The 18,937-nt window shown below is 39.9% G+C and overlaps 1 protein-coding gene across 3 annotated transcripts in view; it reads right to left on the bottom strand.

The window, feature by feature from the left end:
* LOC105475360 (tetraspanin 12) overlaps window positions 1-18,174 on the bottom strand; it is a 71,447-nt gene extending 53,273 nt beyond the window's left edge. Inside the window, exons 1-3 of one of the 3 annotated variants that reach the window (XM_011730555.2) lie at window positions 18,095-18,174; window positions 17,680-17,849; window positions 16,567-16,702 (exon numbers count right to left, since the gene is read on the bottom strand). In XM_011730555.2, the coding sequence (XP_011728857.1) occupies window positions 16,567-16,632 (66 nt within the window). In that variant the 5' untranslated portion in view covers window positions 16,633-16,702; window positions 17,680-17,849; window positions 18,095-18,174. Of the gene's footprint in view, window positions 1-16,566; window positions 16,703-16,907; window positions 17,027-17,679; window positions 17,937-18,094 lie in introns of those variants that run through there. The other 2 variants (XM_011730548.2, XM_011730576.2) reach the window with 2 other exon arrangements.
* Window positions 18,175-18,937: the final 763 nt, after the last annotated feature.

Below are 18,937 nucleotides of genomic sequence, written 5' to 3'. Positions count from 1 at the left end.
TACCAAAGATTTACATAACATTCACTGCAGGATTAATAATAGGAAAATTAAGGATTTCGTTACATAATGTCTTTCCCAATTACCATTTGCTACATCTTGAAATTTACTATTACTATAAATATCTGCCATTCCATTTTGTAATCATGTCATAGGCACCAAATAGCATACCACCCAAATGGGATACAGAAAACAAAACTATTAAGTGGCTGATCCCAGGTTCAGGACAGAAACTGCACAAGATGAGGAGGCCACAGAACAAATAAATTATCAAACATATAAGATGTGTCTAAAACACACTGTCATTCTTAAAGGCAAGGAAGCAATTAAATACTATTACTGAACAATTAAATATTGTCCAAAAAAGTCACAGGAGTTAATTTAAAATGACTTCTACTGGCTAAAATTCAAACAATTTAAGCATTAAAATGATAGTAATAGTAATAACATTAAATGTAATCCTTTGATTCATAAAGCGCTAAAGTATATACACTCATACTAACACATATATGTGCTAAAGTATATAAACTCATAATGAACAAAATTCTCTGGTCATCTTTGTAGAAAGTTGAATACTCAACTCATTCAGAAAACTGACAAGAATCTATGATTTCTATTTATCCTACTTTTCCCAAACCAACTAAAGGAAAAACCAAGGACTTGATTAAACTTTTTATGGAAGAATTTCTGTAATATTTGCAGGAAGCATTCTAGAGCATCACCATTTAACAACCCTTTCTCAAATAATGGATCTCAAAAAAAAAGATCCTCAATGGCTGCAATTCTATCAGGTCATTGGTTCTCAATCCTGTCTGTACGTTTGAATCATTTAAGACTGAAAAAAATTACTGAGCACAGGTTTACCCTGGACTAATTTTAGGGAGTAGGGCTTGGGCATCAGAAATATATAGCAGCTTCACAGATATTCTAACAGGTAGGCAGGGCTGAGAACCACTGCATTAAATGAAAGGCTGGTGGGGAGTCAGAATGGAGAGAGTAGGTGGGTGATCCAGGACCCACTGGTCACTCTTAGTGTCACAAAAAGAGACAACTAGACATAATGTGTCTCCCAACATGGTACGATCAGAAGCACACAGAAATTCCTATGAAGTATTTTCACCAGAAGGTCAAACTTGAGTCAAATCAATCCTCCCGCACTATCAGTCAATAAAAAAATATATGAAATAGATTTAAACATGTTAAATGCCACCACGGGAAGCAATTAGCAAAATCAAGCATGTGAGAAATTTTACAGGACAAATGATCTGCTTTCTTGAATTGAAAAACAAAAACAAAAACAAAAAAACTGGCAACTTAAAACAAAAAGGAGAGAAGGAGAAACTCTTATAGATTAAAATAGAGATTACCCAGTGCAATACATTGACCTGGTTTGGATCCCGATTCAAACAAATCAGGTACATAGAAACATTTATGATACAACTGAGGAAAGTTTAACCCTGAACGAATGTTTGGAAATTTTAAGAAACTACTTTGATTATTTTAGGTATGAGAATAAATTAAATTTATTTTTTTAAGGGTCTTTATTTTCTAGACTTATATACTGAAGCAATTTTAAATGAAATATATTGATATCTATACTTGTAAGAAAAAAAATAAATGAAACATAATGATGGTTGGGATATGGTTTAATAATTAATCATGACTGGTAGAAGTTAGGTGGGAAGTAGAGAAGGGCGTGTTGATAATTGTTGAAACTGGGTAATGAATAATTGGAGATTAATTATACTGTGCTTTTCCACTTTTGTATATGTTTTAAATATTTTCATTATTTAAAAAATTAAAAAAAAAAACATAAAACAAATTAAGAAGAAGTCTCCCTGGGAAGCTTTCCTAAAAGCTGCATATTATTAATTCTTAAGTTTGAAATGTCATTCCTTCTTCGATGGAAATTTTTTTGAAATGTGTATTTATCTTCTTAAGTACAATGCAGTGAAATTCAACTTACCCTGATTTTTAATAATTTCTGGTATCTTAATGAACATCAATTACCATTACGTGCTACAGCTTTAGCTTTAAATGCTGATATAATGAATACAGAGAAGGTAGAAATAAGTCTGCGCTAACTCAAGTGGTGGCCATAAAACGTGCTTTCTGCATGAAGGCTCCAAGGTAAACAGACTGTGTAGAGCTCTAAAGCTTTGAACAGTAAATTATGACTATCTGCTTGGAAAATCTGCTAGTGAATTCAAACTTCCATCATTTATTACAAATATTTACCAAACAATTACTATGTGCCTTGGACTGGGCAAGATTCAGAGACTGACAATAAATAAGAGATCTAGGCCTTCTTGGAACCTCTTGGGGAACACAGGCAACAATTATACAAAGAAAACAATTACAAACTGTTTTTAAAAAAAGTGCCATGAAGCACAGAAAAGGGAAATACCCTGTTGAAGATCTCTCAGATCCTGAGTGGTAGAGCTGGGATTCAAATTCAAGCTGTTGGGCTTTGAAGCATCAGGGTTAGTCACTGTCTCCCAAGTTTAGAAATAGGCATGGTATGTTTCACAGAGGGTGAAAACACTACCCTACACGGCATGTAGAATTCCTTTTTAGAAAGAGGGGCAGTGGGTCTCCTGTAGAAGTCAGGTTCAGTCTAAATGTCTGAACTACTTTCTTTGGTGAATGGGAGCTCAGTGGTTCTTAACCTGTAAATACAAATATATTTCAACATAATTAATTTCCTTTGTAAGCCAATACATTTTGTTTTGTGGATTAAAATACAGATTAATAGCAATATTATATTAATTATATTAATCTTTTATGGAAGAATTTCTGCTAATATTTGTAGGAAGCATTCTAGAGCATTACCATTTAACAACCCTTTCTGAAATAATGGATCTGAAATAAAATACAGATTAATAGTAATATTATATTAATATCACACTACTATTAATCTGTATTTTAATCCACAAAGTAGAATGCAGTTTAATATTCTGACAATAGGCCCACAGGTTTATAAGACTGCCAAAGGAGTCAATGGCCTATAATATAGGTTAAGAACCCGGGGACCACAGTCAAGAGTAGAATTAGACCAGTTATTATTATTCTCATGTCTGTTAGAAATGAACTGATTATAAACCTCATATAAGTTACAAGTGGGTCAGCCGCAGTAAACTAGTCACGTTTCTAGCTTCTTTTGATGCATTAACATCTGTTCTGCATGCATATGCCAGACACATCCTGCTCAGGAGAACCTAAAAATGTGCCTAAGTCACCTTGCCTTGGCCTGCTGCCTCCCTCATTGCTGGTTCCGTCCTCAAGAGGAGATGTTCTCCCAGGGGTGCACTTTTCAAATACAAACAATGCAATCCAGAATACACACTCCTAAGTACTTCCCTTATGGGGCTCTCCCACTTAGGGGCCACTATACACCTGCCCTAATCACCCCAAGGCCAATTGTTCAAACTGGCCAATCCTAAACCCACTTACCTGCCTCACCTATACCTTCCCATAGAAACCATGGTATAAGCACTTGCCCACAGTTCCCATCTCTCTTTCTGCCTTGTGATTGACCCTAGTGTTTCCCCTCTTGCCCCCCACCCTCCATAATGAGATGTGTACTCCATGTCTTGGGATTTATGAATATAATAAACTGTCTTCTCAATGGCAGCCATCTCCTGGTTTTTTGGCCTTAGCATACCTAATTGACAGCAGAGCATATTAAAACACACAGAGCTAGCAGAAGACTGTTGCCTCTTTGATGAAACCTGTGGGCACGTGTTCTCCCTCTACTTGGCTATATGTGGGTCTTATGTGGTGCATTAGTCCATTCTCACACTGTTATAAATACCAGAAACTGGGTAATTTATGAAGAAAAGAGGTTTAGTTGGCTCATGGTTCCTCAGGCTGTACAGGAAACATGCCTGGGGAGGCCACAGGAAACTTTCAATCATGGTGAAAGAGGAAGCAGGCACATCTTACATGGCCAGAGCAGGAGAAAGAGAAAGCAGAGGAAGGTGCTACACATTTTCAAACAACCAGACCTCATGAGAACTCACTACCACAAGAACAGCAAGGAGAAAAATCTGTCCCCATGATCCGATCACCTCCCACCAGGTCCCTTCCACAACACTGGGGATCACAATTTGACATGAGATTTCGGTGGGGACACAAATCCAAACCATATTATTCAACCCCTGGGCCCTCCCAAATCTCACGTCCTTTCACATTCCAAAATACAATCATACCTTCCCAACAGTCTCCCAAAGTCTGACTTGATTCCAGCATTAACTCAAAAGTTCACAGTCCAAAGTCTCACTTGAGGCAAGTCAAGTCCCTTCTGCCTATGAGACTGTAAAATCAAAACCAGTTAGTTACTTCCAAGATACAATGGGGGTAGAGGCATTAACTAAATATTCCCATTCCAAAAGGAAGAAACTGGCCAAAACAAAAGGGCTACAGGCCCCATGCAAGTCCCAAATCCAGCAGGGCAGTCATTAAATCTAAAAGCTCCAAAATAATCTCCTTTAACTCCATGTCTCACATCCAGGCAACAATGATGCAAGGGGTGCAAGGGGTAGGCCCACAGGGCCTTGGGTAGCTCTACTCCTGTGGTTCAGCAGGGTACAATCCCTGTGGTTGCTTTGTTTCACAGGCTGCCATTGAGTGCCTGCAGCTTCTCCAGGCACAAAGTGCAAGTTGTGAGTGGGTCTATCATTCTGTGGTCTGGAGGAGAGTGGCCCTCTTCTCACTGCTCCACTAGGCAGAGACCTAGTGGGGACTCTGTATGGGGGCTCAAACCCCACATATCCCTTCTGCACTGCTCTAGTAGAGATTCTCCATGAGGGCTCTGTCCCTGCAGCAGACTTTTGCCTGGATATCCAGGCATTTGCATACATCCTCTGAAATCAAGTCAGAGGCTCCCAAGCAAGCCTCAACTGTTGCCCTCTGTGCACCCACATGCTTAACACCACATGGAAGCTGCGTAGGCTAACGGCTTGCACCCTCTGGAGCAGTGGCCTGAGATGTACCTGGGCCCCTTTAAGCCACAGCTGGAGCTGAAGCAGCTGGATAATAGGGAGCAGTGTCCCAAGGTTCTGCAGGGCAGCGGAGCCCTGGGCCCAGTCCATGAAACCATTCTTTCCTCCTAGGCCTTCAGGCCTGTGATGGGAGGCTCTGCTGTGAAGGTCTCTGAAATGCCTTTGAGGCATTTTCCTCATTGTCTTGAATATTAATATTCAGCTCCTCTTTGCTTATGCAAATTTCTGTAGCCAGCTTGAATTCCTCTCCAGAAAATTAGTTTTTCTTTTCTACCACATGGTCAAGCTGCAAATTTTCTAAACTTTTATGATCTGCTTTCCTTCTAAATATAAGTTCCAGTTTTAGAACATCTCTTTACTTACGTATATGACCATACACTTTTAGAAATAACCAGGCCAAATCTTAAACACTTTGCTGCTTAGAAATTTGTTCTGCCAGATTACCCTAAATCATCACTCTCAAGTTCAAAATTTCACAGATACCTAGAGCAGGGGCACAATGCCACAATCTCTTTGCTAAAGCATAGCAAGAGTGACCTTTATTCCAGTTCCCAGTAAGTTCCTCATCTCCATCTGAGACCACATCAGCCTGGACTTCATTTGTCAATATTACTATCAGCATTTTTATCACAATGATTTAACGAGTCTCCAGGAAGTTCCAAATTTTCCCTTGTCTTTCTGTCTTCTTCTGAGTCCTCCAAACTGTTCAAATTTCTGCCTGTTACTGAATTACAAAGTCTCTTTCACATATTCAGGTGTTTATAGCAATGCCCCACTCCTGATACCAATTTTCTGTATTAGCCCATTCTAGCACTGCCATAAAGTAATACCTGAAACTGGGTAATTTATAAAGTGCAGAGGTTTAATTGGCTTACAGTTCCACAGGATGTACAGGAAGCATGGCTAGGGAGGCCTCAGGAAACTTTCAAACATTGTGGAAGGGGAAGCAGGCACATCTTACATGGCCAGAGGAGGAATAAGAGAGAGATGGGGGAGGTGCTACACACTTTTAAACAACCAGATCTCTTGAGAACTCACTCTCTACCATGAGAACAGCAAGGGGGAAATCCGTCCCCATGATCCAATCACCTTGCACCAGGCCCCTCATCCAACATTTGACATGAGATTTGGGCAGGGACACAAATCCAAACCATATCATGTGGTATTTTATTTCATTATCTAAAATTATTTTACAGTTATAAAACCTCCTTTCTTTATCACTCTTCAAAGTAATGACTTCTGTTGGTTTCTCTATTCTATACTGGCTTTATAGGATGTTTAGCCAGTTTTCAATAACATAGTTCTTAGTCATGTCAACACATTATTTCTTTCTTCATAGTGTACAAATCATTATCAGTGTAGTTACTATACATAGTTCTTCCATTTTTAACAAACAAAAAAAAAGTGTATATCGTTTAAATGGTGTATTCCAAGACATTTCTTATATGGCAGGATGATTAAAAGCCTGGGCTTTGAAGTCATTCTTCCATTCAAAAATCATATATTGGTCACCCGCTCTTTGCCAGGCACTGTGCTATGTGTTAGGGATACACTGACGAACAGTAGCAGACACTATCTCTGTGGTGCAATTAACTAAGTGAAGAGGACACAGGTTAATCAACTCATCAGAGATATAAATATGTAATTGAGAACTGTATCAAGTGCTGAGAAGAAACAGTACAAGTTTCTGTATGAATTCCTTTTGGAGGGCCTGACCCATTCCACGGGGTCAAAGGAACTTCTCTAAGAGAGCTAAGATCTAAAGGATAATTATCAAGTTACTCAGGAAGAGGAGGGTTGAAAATAACCTTCCGGTCAGAAAGAACAACGGCCCCATGAGGGAAGGCAACATGACATGGTAAGGAAAATTTGCACATGGTGAGAAGGAAAAAGCAGGCAGGGGTGAGACTGCATGGAGTCTTGAAAGCCATTTCAAGGTATATGGGCTTCACCATCATGACAATGAGAAGCCACTGAATTTTGAATTTCAGCTAGGAATTCCAGCTCTACTGCCTTTTAGCTATATGACATTCAGCTTGATCTTTCCTATGCCTCAGTTTTCTCACCTGTAAAATGATATAAAAATAAGGCCTACTTCATAGAAGATCCATATGACCAAAAAAAAAAAAAAAAAAAAAACCAGAGTGAGATTCTTATATACATTACCTATAATTACTGCAAGTCACTTTAGACTTAATCTTTCTCAGTCAGTCTGAAAGATTAGATTACTCCTAAATCAATTCTGAAATGGAATCTTCAGCTGTTTGAAGGTCTACCAGATGGACAAGAGAGGAAGCTCTTTGATATAACTACCTATCAGACTATCATGGTCAATTTCAACATCTCTAACACTAAACTTATCTCCATTCCTCCTAAACCTGCAAGTTCCTCCCACTGTTTTTCCTGTAAATGGTATAATCAATCCTTCAATCATGTAAACTGGAGACTTGGCAGGAAGGCTGAACCTCTCCCTTTTCCTCAGCTCTATATCTAATTAGTCTCAAGTCCTTCAAATTGTACTGGCAAGGCGTCGCGTGAATTCCTCCCCCTTTCCTGCCACAGCTGGCTGGTTCAGGCCTTCATCCTCTCTTGCTATCCAATTATAATTACTTTATAATAAAACTCTTCAGCTCACAGATTCCACCTCCAATTCACCCTTCGGTTACTTTTATAGAACATAGATCAAATTCTTCTGCTTATAGCTACCCTTTATGGTTCTTCTTCAACTACCATTTATTTAATCTTCCCTCAACTCCCTCGGAGAGAACAAAGTTTAAACTCTTGAGCAGGGCACACCAGGCCCTTTTCAGCTACCCCTTAACCTTTTTCTTAAACCATGCTTCCTGCCAGCTCTTTCCTACACACATTCTATATATGGAAAACAACGAAACTGCTTGCACATCTCCAAAATGCGCCATATGCACCTCCCATTGCCTATCCATCTTCACTCCTGCAGTGCATTCTGCCTGGAATACCATCCTGCCCCAGCTTTCCTGTTCTCATGTGCTGAGCAACATCTACTTCTCCTTCAAGGCCAGCTTGAACATCAACTAGAGTGTAAAGATTTTCTCCCAACTGCTGCCTTACCTACAGATCTTTTCCCTCTTAATGCTCTTTGGACAGACCTTATAAAGCAGTTATCCTACTGTTCTTGTTTCTGTCCATCCATCTCATCCCAGCAGAGGGCACAGAACATTGCTTATCTCCCCATCACGTAGAGAAGTACCAGGCTCAGTAGTGATGCCTAATATATGTTAGGTGAGCGAATGAGAAAATAATTAAATTAAAGGGAGATGGTTTCATCCTGCTAGATAAGCTGTTAGAGATTTTTAAACAAATTAAAAGATGCTGTAATAAGAACTGAGCTTTCTATCACTGGAAGTTTTCCAGGAGAAAGATGGTTTCTAAAAAACAAAGTCAAAGATTTATATATCAGATTAGAAGCTGGCTAAAGTGTTCTCAAAAGTTCTTTAAACTAAAACTTTGCATTATACTCTGTTCCAATGTTTTCCTCACAGGAGTATACCTGAACATTTCAGCTGTGCACAGAACATTAGTCAAAATAAATAATAACACCAAGCCTTTTTCTATAGTAAACAAGCAACCCTGGGAATAAAGCGGCTTTTTCTCAAGGAATTGATTCCAGAAACATTAAATGTCTGAGAGCAGTTTCATCCTCAACGAGTGAGGCTTTACTCACTGGGTTCGAGAAAATAACAATAAAAACAAATATAGTGCATGCCTATAGCAAGAAACTGAAATAAAACGAGACTAGGTCAACTCAAAACTAAACCTGATATTAAACCTAGAAGCGCAACTTATGAGGGGGATTCAGGACTCCTTGCTAATCACGTTATTTTCTGCTAATTTTCCAAATTAACTATGAAAATAATCCTTCAAATGCCACTCACATTGGCTAAATTATTAGGAACATTATAGTTATCATATGTAGCTAGGCTTTATAGCTCGTTACGTTTTCTCCAGTATTGCAACATGTCACTTGAAGCTCAAGGAGATATTTTAAAACTAAATGAAGTGTTACTTGATAGAAACATATTTAATATATTATTTGGCAGGACATTTGTCACAAACTCTCTTGCAAAATACTTAGAAAATGCTAGCTTTCAACAAATATTTAGAAACATAAAATTTGCAGTGCTGAGGATATGGTCTGCTTTTGTTTGAATATAATTATATAAAAAAAACTCTTGAATCAAGTTGTTTTCTGAATCAGAATTGTATGTGTATGCGCATTTCCTCAGTGTATTATGGAATGTGTACCTATAATTTCCATAAAATAGTAAGGTCACAGTCGAGAAACAGTCTTTTCTATCTTTCGACTGTCTGCCATCTGTTACATATAGTCCCACATAAGATGACAGTGACACAAATAATTTCTGTTCAAGGATGACGGCTGTCTAAAACCACCTACCTAAACTTTTCATGTCAAACCTGTTAGCAAAGAGAAGAACGTAAAAGAGAGACCTGAATCTTAGTTACAGCTTTGTGTATATAGAAAAGGACTTTGACAAATAATTCAAATTTTCATAATTTTTATTGGCTGATCTTGAAAATGGAAAAAGTAGACCAGAAGCTTTCCTTCTTTAAAAAAAGGATTTAAATTTTGGGGGTGTTTTTTTTCTGTCTCCCAGGCATGATCATAGTTCATTGCACCTGGAACTCCTGGGCTCAATTGATCCTCCTGCCTTGGTCTCCCAAGCGCTGAGGTTACAGGCATGAGCCACCACACTTAGCCTTTAAATTGCTATTTGTTAAAACGTAAAAGTAAGATCAAGCCTTGATTATTTGGAGGCTGGTCGCACAAGGTGAGTCACACGTGTGTTTCATGTTGCCAGGCCTGCTCCCTTCTGCCTTTTTGTGAGTCTGTGCCTTCTCAGCTTCCCTCTACCAGGGGATGGGCAGAAGGAAAGAGAGCAAACAGGTAACACTATTTGCTAAAGCTGTGAAAGAATAGGCCACGTAAATGATGGCTGAAATACCGTCTGGAGATTACTGGTGGGTATCACTTCAGAATGAACATCAATGAATTAGAGCTGAATAAATCAATAGCACCCTGGAGCTGTTCTGACTGATAGTTTTTCTAGACCATCATGTTTTCCTATAGATAGGGTGACCATGCATCCTGATCTGACCAGAAGAGATCCACTATAAGCCTCTGTTGTTTGGTCATAACTGTTAACAGAAATATCCCCTTTTCTTCAGTCTCTACATTGTCCTGGTTTCCATGATAAAGTATATGATTACCCTATAGTCACTACAGGGAAAAGAAGAGTAAAATGCCTCATTCTACAGGCTAGTTTCTGTGCAGTCTAACTGCAGTAAACTCCACTTCCCTCACACCCCAGCTCAGGATTATTCCCTGAGTGGAATCAATGAGGGAGGAGCCTATTGCTCAGTACGCAGCAGAATGTGCTGTGAAGAATCTTCCATGTACTTCTCAAAAAACATTCCTTAAAACGCATGCAGCGGGTCAAGTCTTTGCTCAGCTGAGCCACGATGTATATATAAAAAAGTAGATCAGCTTTACTCTGAGACTAAAAGACTTTTTTTTCTTTTTTTTTTTTTTTTGAGACGAAGTCTCACTTTGCTGCCCAGACTAGAGTGAAGTGATGGGATCTTGGCTCACTGCAACCTCCACCTCCCAGGTTCAAGCATTTCTTCTGCCTCAGTTCCCCTAGTAGCTAGGATGGCAGCTGCACGCCACCATGCCCAGCTAATTTTTGTATTTTTAGTAGAGACGGGGTTTCGCCATTTTGGCCAGGCTGGTCTGGAACTCCTGACCTCAGGTGATCCACCAGCCTGGGCCTCCCAAAGTGCTGGGATTACAGGCATGAGCCACCATGTCCGGCTGACTAAAGGATTTTTTATGGTTAAAATTTATTTTAAAAGACCACAAATACTTGCTGGAGGGCTTTCCACTATTCCTTAGGAAGAGTTCAAAAATACTTGAATACCGTTCATAGCATAAAGCTGAGGACACCAATTTAAGATGTAGTATTTCAATATGATTCATAAATGTCCTCCCTGTGAATTCAAACTTCTACTTGCCAAGAATCTAACTCTTCAGATTCTGTATGGATCAAACACCTAAGGTTCACTACGGATGGCCAGAGAAAAAGAAACAGAGCACTGAGCCTCCTGTCTTTTCATCTGCCGCGCATATATCCCAAAAGCATAAACTAATTTCCTGTCTACTTTTTTAGACTTTCTTTTATAAGTTACTTTTCATATTTAATCAGGGTAGTTCTTCTCTATTGCTATTATCTTTAGTAATGGTAAGTAAAAAACAATGGCTCTTATATAATGGTGAGATATGGGAGTTTATATTACACATTTAGAAAATTAGAAACAAATACATATTTGATGAATTTTAAGGTTTCGCCAATGTCAGAAATTTTCAAGGAGAACCATATTTATCCATATTTGTAATAATAGAAAATTACCATCTAAGAAAGACAAATGACTAAAAAGCTAAGAAGCTGTCTTTAAAATGGTGGAAAGCTCTCATTTCTTTAAATAATACGCCATTTAAATTTTACTAGTAGCAAAAGCGTATAAATTTGAAGTAAAGGTAACCCACGTCCTTACTCCACCATGGAGAGAAGGCGAATCATGGTCTCAAAAGAACCCTCGGGCAGTTCACCTACCCACACCATCTCCTATGAGCTCCTTCCCATCCTGAATTCACAAAACTCGTGACAAACCTAGAAGGCCCAATACTTTTGTGCCGACTCCAGTACAACAGTACTAGAATCTGGCTTCTTCATCATGTGGAAAAGACACTGAACAGATGACAAATCAAGGTGACTGGATCCATATAATAAACAGACTATAGAGCATGTGTGATCTCGAATGTGCTGTGGATTGTTTCTTCTAAGACACATTTATGGCTTACACTTAAAAACACATCTATGCCTTACATTTTTAAAAAAATAATATATACTTTTTAACTTAAAAAAAAAAAACACAAAAAAACTCTCAGTTTGATTTTTGACTCTCAGAACAGGAAAACAAAATTGAATGGGTTCCCAATGTTTTTGTGATTAAGATTTATTTTTCTTTTCCCTAAAATCCTAGTGGGGTAGAAAAGATAAGAAGGTACCAATATAGTAAAAATAGATTTAAAAAACTAAGACTAGTTAAAATGCCAGTGCAGAGTAAAAGCCTATAGCTTTTGACCTCATGGGTAATGGGGACAAGGTTATCAATCTTGCAAACCCAGAGGGAGGAACAATCTCCCTCTTCATAGTCAGAATGTGAAGTCTGGTTTAAGAAGTGGGGTTCATATGCCACACTGATGTGTTCTACTTGTAATTCCAATGAGAACTAAAAGCTAGTATTAAAGCCTTGCTCCTCAGGGTGCGACGCTCAGACCAGCAGCATTGGCATCACAGAGGAGTTTGTTACAAATGCACTCTCAGGTAGAACTCAGGACACACTAAATCCAAATCTGCATTTTAACAAGATCTCCAGGTGATGTGCATGCACTCTGAGGTTTTAGAAGCACTGTTCCAGAGAATTTGGAATGAGCAGGTGGACAGCTAATCCCTTCCTTCTGAGGATGTTTACTTGACTTCTTTCATGCAAATAAATCCACCACTGTTTCCAGCAATTTAACTTCTACTACACTTGGATAAAAAACAAAACTGGACTTTCAATTCCTGTTCTGCTACTTCTAGCAAGTTATTGAATTACTCTGAGTACCAGTTGCTTTACCCAAAAAAAGAGAGAGAGAGAGACAGACTAAGAAAACTATTTTATGGGTCTATTATGAGAACTAGATGAGAGTAATGTTAAGAATGGCCAGGAATGTCTCCAGCACAGGCTGAAAATGGCTTCTGACTTGGTAATGGTAGGATCTGCAAACATTGCCTTAACACTGAAAAAGTAAAATGAGTATCCCTAAAATTAGCCTATTATACATTTCATACTATTCTAACAAAAATCCCAACAGATTTTTTTTTTTTTTTTTTTTTTTTTTTTTTTGGAGACAGTGTCACTGTCGTCAGCCTGTAGCGCAGTGGGGCAATCTTAGCTCACTGCAACATCCGCCTCCCGGCTTCAAGTGATTCTCCTACTTCAGTCTCCCGAGTAGCTGGGATTACAGGTGCCACCATGCCCAGCTAATTTTTGTATTTTTAGTAGAGACAGGGTTTCACCATGTTGGCCAGAATGGTCTCAGTCTCTTGACCTTGTGAACCGCCCACCTTGGCCTCCCAAAGTGCTGAGATTACAGGTGTGAGCCACCGTGCCCAGTCCCAACAGATATTTTTAATTGGATAAAATAATCTTAAAGAACATTTTTAAAAAGAAATCTTAACCAAGTCAAGAAATGAAGGCATATATATACACATATATTTATATTTATACATATATTTATATTCATTTTTATACATAATATATTTATATTTATACATATAAAATCCTGTAGAAAATTATATTACAGGCCGGGCACAGTGGCTCACACCTGTAATCCCAGCACTTTGGGAGGCCGAGGCAGGTGGATCATGAGGTCAGGAGTTCGAGATTAGCCTGGCCAATATGGTGAAACCCCATCTCTACTAAAAAATACAAAAATTAGCCAGGCATGGTGGTATGCACCTGTAGTCCCAGCTATTCCAGGAGGCCGAGGCAGGAGAATCGCTTGAACCCGGGAGGCGGAGGTTGCAGTGAGCTGAGATTGCGCCACTGGACTCCAGCCTGGTGACAGAGTGAGACTCCGTCTCAAAAAAAATAAATAAATAAAAGAATATTATATTACAAAGAATATAGAAAAGTTTAACTATTGTATAGAAACAGATAACATAAATGAAATTAACACTTAAAAAATAGGGCAAACCTAAATGATAAATATGAAATAGTTAATGAATATGAAATGAAATGATATATGTGAAAAACATATATAAAATGATGCTCATGCTCACTGGTAGTGGGGTAGGTACAAAATAAAGTAACAATGAGATAATACTTTAAATGTTTCAGATTGGCAAAAATTTAGAAGTGCGATGTTACCAACAAGATAGCAACAAATATTTTTGTACATATAATGGGGTAATTACTGCTTTTATTTTTAGGGAACAGATTCCCAGAACAAGATTGCTGGATCAAAGGAATTGCAGTAGTGGTAGCAATAGTAGCAGTATTAATCATAACAATAACAATTACTATGATTAGTACCATAATGATAGTAGCAGTCTACCTCCTGGTAATCTGCTAGAACATCATCATTATTGTAGTAGTTATAGTAATAACTGCAATACTGCTATTGCATAGATAGCACTTATTATGTGCCACTGTTCTCAGTGCTTTATATATGTTAACTCTAATCCTCCTCACAACAACTCTAAAAAATAGGTAACTATGATTCCTATTTTACAGGCTAGGAAACAGACAGTAAATGTGCCTGGCAAACATAGTGAGAAGCAGTAGCTATTTTGTATGTTAGTTAGATAGGTTGGCTACTTTTGTTTTTGTTATCATCACATATATTTTTACATAGCAATTCCACTCCTATGACTCTAACTCAAATGAGAAACTAATTTAACAACAAAAAAATCAAGGATTTACATGTATAGTAGTGTGTATCTGTCATGGACAGGTATGAGTAAATCTATCTTTGTATGAAACAAAATACAGAAAAATGTACACAAGATGCTTAACAAAATACAGAAAAATGTACACAGACTATTTTGTTGAAGCGTAGGTGATACTAGGAGAAGAGGAGGGCTGGAGAAAGAGGGAAGCAATCCAAATAAGTCAATAAATCGGAACACACTCACACACACACTGCACACAAAGATAGAAAGTTAGAAGGTTTAAGTACAGGGTAATAACAAAGAAATAATGTTTACATTCTCTGGGGACACAAAGAGCCCTGGAAGAGTTTCAGGAATAGGTGCTTCTTTGCAAAGTTCATTTCCAAGAGGAGTGATACTTTTGTTGAATGATTTGGTTCTTTTTTTTCCCACACAATATAAAGTATTAAGAAATTTTTCAAAGCTTGATTCTTTATCGAACAATAACAACAACAACAATCTTAGTAATTCTAAGGTTCAAAACTCAGTAAGGGTCAAGTTAAAGACACTGTCTAGGGGCAAGAAAGCTGAGTTCTGTTCCTGGCACTGCCACCATTGGACAATTTGATCTTTGGCAAGTCACTTAATCTGCACTTAATTTCCTCACTTACAAAGGAAGGAAGTTCAACCAGGCCATCTTTAAAGCTCCTTTTAGAAGTGGAATGTGATGATTCTATAATTAAAAAGCACAATGTAGAAAAGTGAAAAACTAGTAAATAGGAGTGATAAGTATCAAACATTTTAAAGAAATGGAGTTTAAAATCTTAAGAACTTGTAATGATCCAGGTAATTTAATGATTCACTTAAAAATTGAACTTTTAAGAAGTATAAACTACAATAAGATCAACTTGTGATTTTACATTTCCAAATGGTGAATTTAACTACCCAATGCTTTAATTTTGAGAAATTAATGCTTTAATGTTGAGAAAAGGAATGCTATTTTAGATATTTTCAGATTACTCACTTAAGTAAGACTTAATTTGTCCTTTAAAATGGGGCCATCTATAAGGTGCAGCTCAACCAAAATGTCATCTTCTAGAGACTACATGTAATAGCCCTATGACAAAAAGGCTGGGCAATGCCAGCCAGTCAGCATGCCAGCCAGTCAGCCACATAACATTGCACAATAAAATTTGTAACAGAAAATTTTGAATAAAATTGTTAATAGAACACAAAAAATGGAAATAACAATTTGCTTAAGAATGGCAGCCTCCTGAAGCAACATTCACAGTTTAAATTGTTATATTTTCCTAAGTTTTATAAGTAATAATATGATTATTAATCATACTCTATGAAAATTTAAAGCATAAAAAGTCATTAACTCATAGGGCATAAAGATTTCCATGAGCTTGTTACATTTTATGTATTTTTATTTCCTTAAATGGTTATGGGATTTTCCAAAAGCATACACACAATTCCTTAAACTTTGCCAACTTAGAATTAGTTACATAAAAATCACCCTTCAGACCGTATGGAATCCCCTAGACAAATCTACTCAGCCTTTTTATGATAGGTTATCTGGGTGTGAATTCCTTGCCCACCCCCCCCCAAAAAAAATATTAAGACTTGGCCCAACTAGATTTTACAGGCGACAGAGATGTAAAGAAACAATTTCTGGCTTGCACAGTTATCTAAAATTCCCGCAAACAAGCGGCTCCGTAAGTAGTATGTCATAATTTTCTTATCTACGAGTACAAGCACGTGCATTTATTTATATCCCTAGATTAACTTCAAGTCTAATTTTACTGCCAGTAGTGTCCAGGGGTGGATTTCTTTGTTCTAATTACAAATGGAACTTGAGCTAGATCAAAGGCATTTTAAGAAGGTCAAATTTTACTTCTCTGAAAAATAGAGGGTGTTATCCCATGTAATTAATTAATGCTTAGCCATGCCCTTTGGCGCATTATCCGGTGGCTGCAGAAAACCAGAGCCAGCCGTCCCCACCTGTTGGTGCAGTGAAACTTACTTACCCAAAAGAGCAGATTGAGGGCGTAGAGCAGGCAGCGCAGACACTTCACCGAATCTTCTCTGGCCATTGTGAGCCCCGTAAGGGAGAAGCCCCATCCTTTCACCACATCCTACTCCCAAGGGCAGAACGACAGCGATCTGCAGGGGGCGGGGGAGAGAGAACAGGGGACATCTCACCATCACGCTCCCCACTGCCTGCCCGTCCCTCCTCCGCCAGCCCTCAGCAGGCTCCAGAGGGTCCCGAAGCCCAGTGCATTCGAGACATCGCCTCATCAAAACTCATTTGTTAAAGTCATAATAGTAACTAAACTCCCAAAAGTTCCAAACCGGCTTCAGATAACACCTGCTGGGAAAAGAAAAGAGCAACTATCCGGATGAATGAAGTCGCACAGTAAACTCGCGTTCTCAGGGAACACGCGAGGGGGCCCTGTGTATTCTGATGAGACGCTCTTGAAAATCTCCCTCACCACGCCCCTCCTCGGGGACCGCGCTGCTCGGAACTGTCCTGAAGGTTAGAAAACACACTGCCCCCTACCCCGTACACGTCACAGGCGCCACCGGCAAGCCCGAGAGCATGAGCACCCTTCCAGTTAGGACAGTTCCTGGGCACTCCAACTCAGCACCCCTCTACCCTGCCCCGCAGCTCGGGTGTGAATGCAAGGGACTGGGGGGTGGGGGGAGGGTTCGGGGGGCGCAGCGCGGAGCTGGGATTCCGCCCGGCGACTAGGGTTTCTCTGGGAGAACGTGAGAAATGATGTTTTCGGCCCCAGAGTGATGGATTAGCCTGGGACAGGGGGCGGGGGGCGGGGAGGGGGCGCGGGGGAATTAGGGCCCGTGCAGCTGTGCAGACGCCGGGTTAGTCATTCAAACCCCCTTCCCCCGCCCCGGCCGCTCCGGCGACCCCTTGCTCAAAGCCGCCCGCGGAGCACAAAGCGAGCGCGGCCACCGACCCAGCCATCGCGTCCGCGCGCCCCCGGCAGGGCGCAAGGGGAAGCGCCGGCGGCAGGGAGCCCCAGAGCCAGCCTTTAAGTACTTTAGCACACAGCGCGGAGGGCAGCCGCCGGCGGGCTGGCGGGACAGCGGGCAGGAAAGGCGACAGACGCGCGGCCACTTACCGTAGGCGCTGGGCCCCGTGCCCCACGCCCGCCGGGGTATAGTCGGGGGCGCACGGCGGGGGCTCATCGGAGCAGGGACCTTCTTCGCGGAGAACTGGAGGGCTTCATTGGCTTCAGCTGGAGACGCTTCTTTCTCTTCCTCTCCCCCCCGCCGCCGCCGTCGCCGCCTCCTGGGAAAAAGAAAAAAAAAAAAAAAAGTCCTGGGCAGCAGTTGCTGGAAAGTCTCTGCTAAGCCACCTCCCAGCGCCGCTGTCCCTCCCAAGTCCTCTCCGAGTCCGGACGAGGCAGCGGCGGCAGTCAGGGCCAGCTGCACAAACTCTCAGCGCATGCTCGAGCCGCTGTTTGCCGGGGTTGGGTCCTAGTGGGTGTTTCTTGTCCCTCTCACCCAGCGAGAGTCCCCAAAGGGACGCTTCACCTCTGCAGGATAGGGTCCAGAAGATAATGCCTAGGAACTTGGGAGAAGTCCGTGCAGTAAATCCCTTTAAAATGGTGGTGTCGAAGGAATGGAGGCTGGGTTGTAAGCACAGAGAAACAGGCTTTTATTATATGAAAATATTTGTGTTTGAGAAGGGGGGTGAAGCGGTGGCCCAACCCTATTCCTGCAATGAGAAACCAGTTTTCACAACCTTTATGGAGCCACCTCCTGTGATTTGTTATTAACATGGTGCCCTGTGATCCTTCTTATTGCTCTGTTGCCCTCCCTGATTTAAAAAAAAAAAAAAAAAAAAAAGTTCTTTCCCACTTTCACACTGCACTAATAGCATTTACGGAAACATCAGAGTAATCATGTCCAGTCTGAAATGCAGAAGAGGAGGAAAGAACATTTTTAACTCTTAGAAGTAACTCAAGCTTTCCAAAATTTCTCACGATAAGATTGTATTGAATTTTAACTGGGTGATTTATTTTGAAATGTGTACATAGTAGTGGATCTTTGGAAAATCTAATTTTTTTAAACTAGAAATTCACGAAGTATTGCACAACAAGAGACCATCCTTCCAAAAGAATCTTCCCTTTTAGAAGTTAGAAGTTTCACACTAAATAAAATGCCACTGGATCATATCCTCCACATAAAATGTGGATGTGTTATGCCTCACAATACTGCTCATTTCTAGGATTACTTTTGTGGACACTGCGTGGCAAATAAAACTTCACCAACAAATATGAATTACCTGGAATACGAGCAACAGCTTTGAGAAAACCTAATAACTAGAGTCCTTAAATTTCCTTGCAGAAAAAAAAAAAAAAGAAAAGAAAATTG

Source organism: Macaca nemestrina, chromosome 4, assembly GCF_043159975.1.
Source record: "Macaca nemestrina isolate mMacNem1 chromosome 4, mMacNem.hap1, whole genome shotgun sequence".
Taxonomy (NCBI): Eukaryota; Metazoa; Chordata; class Mammalia; order Primates; family Cercopithecidae; genus Macaca; species Macaca nemestrina.
The sequence above is the reverse complement of the archived record's forward strand: the minus strand, read 5'-3'. Positions and strand labels throughout refer to the sequence as shown.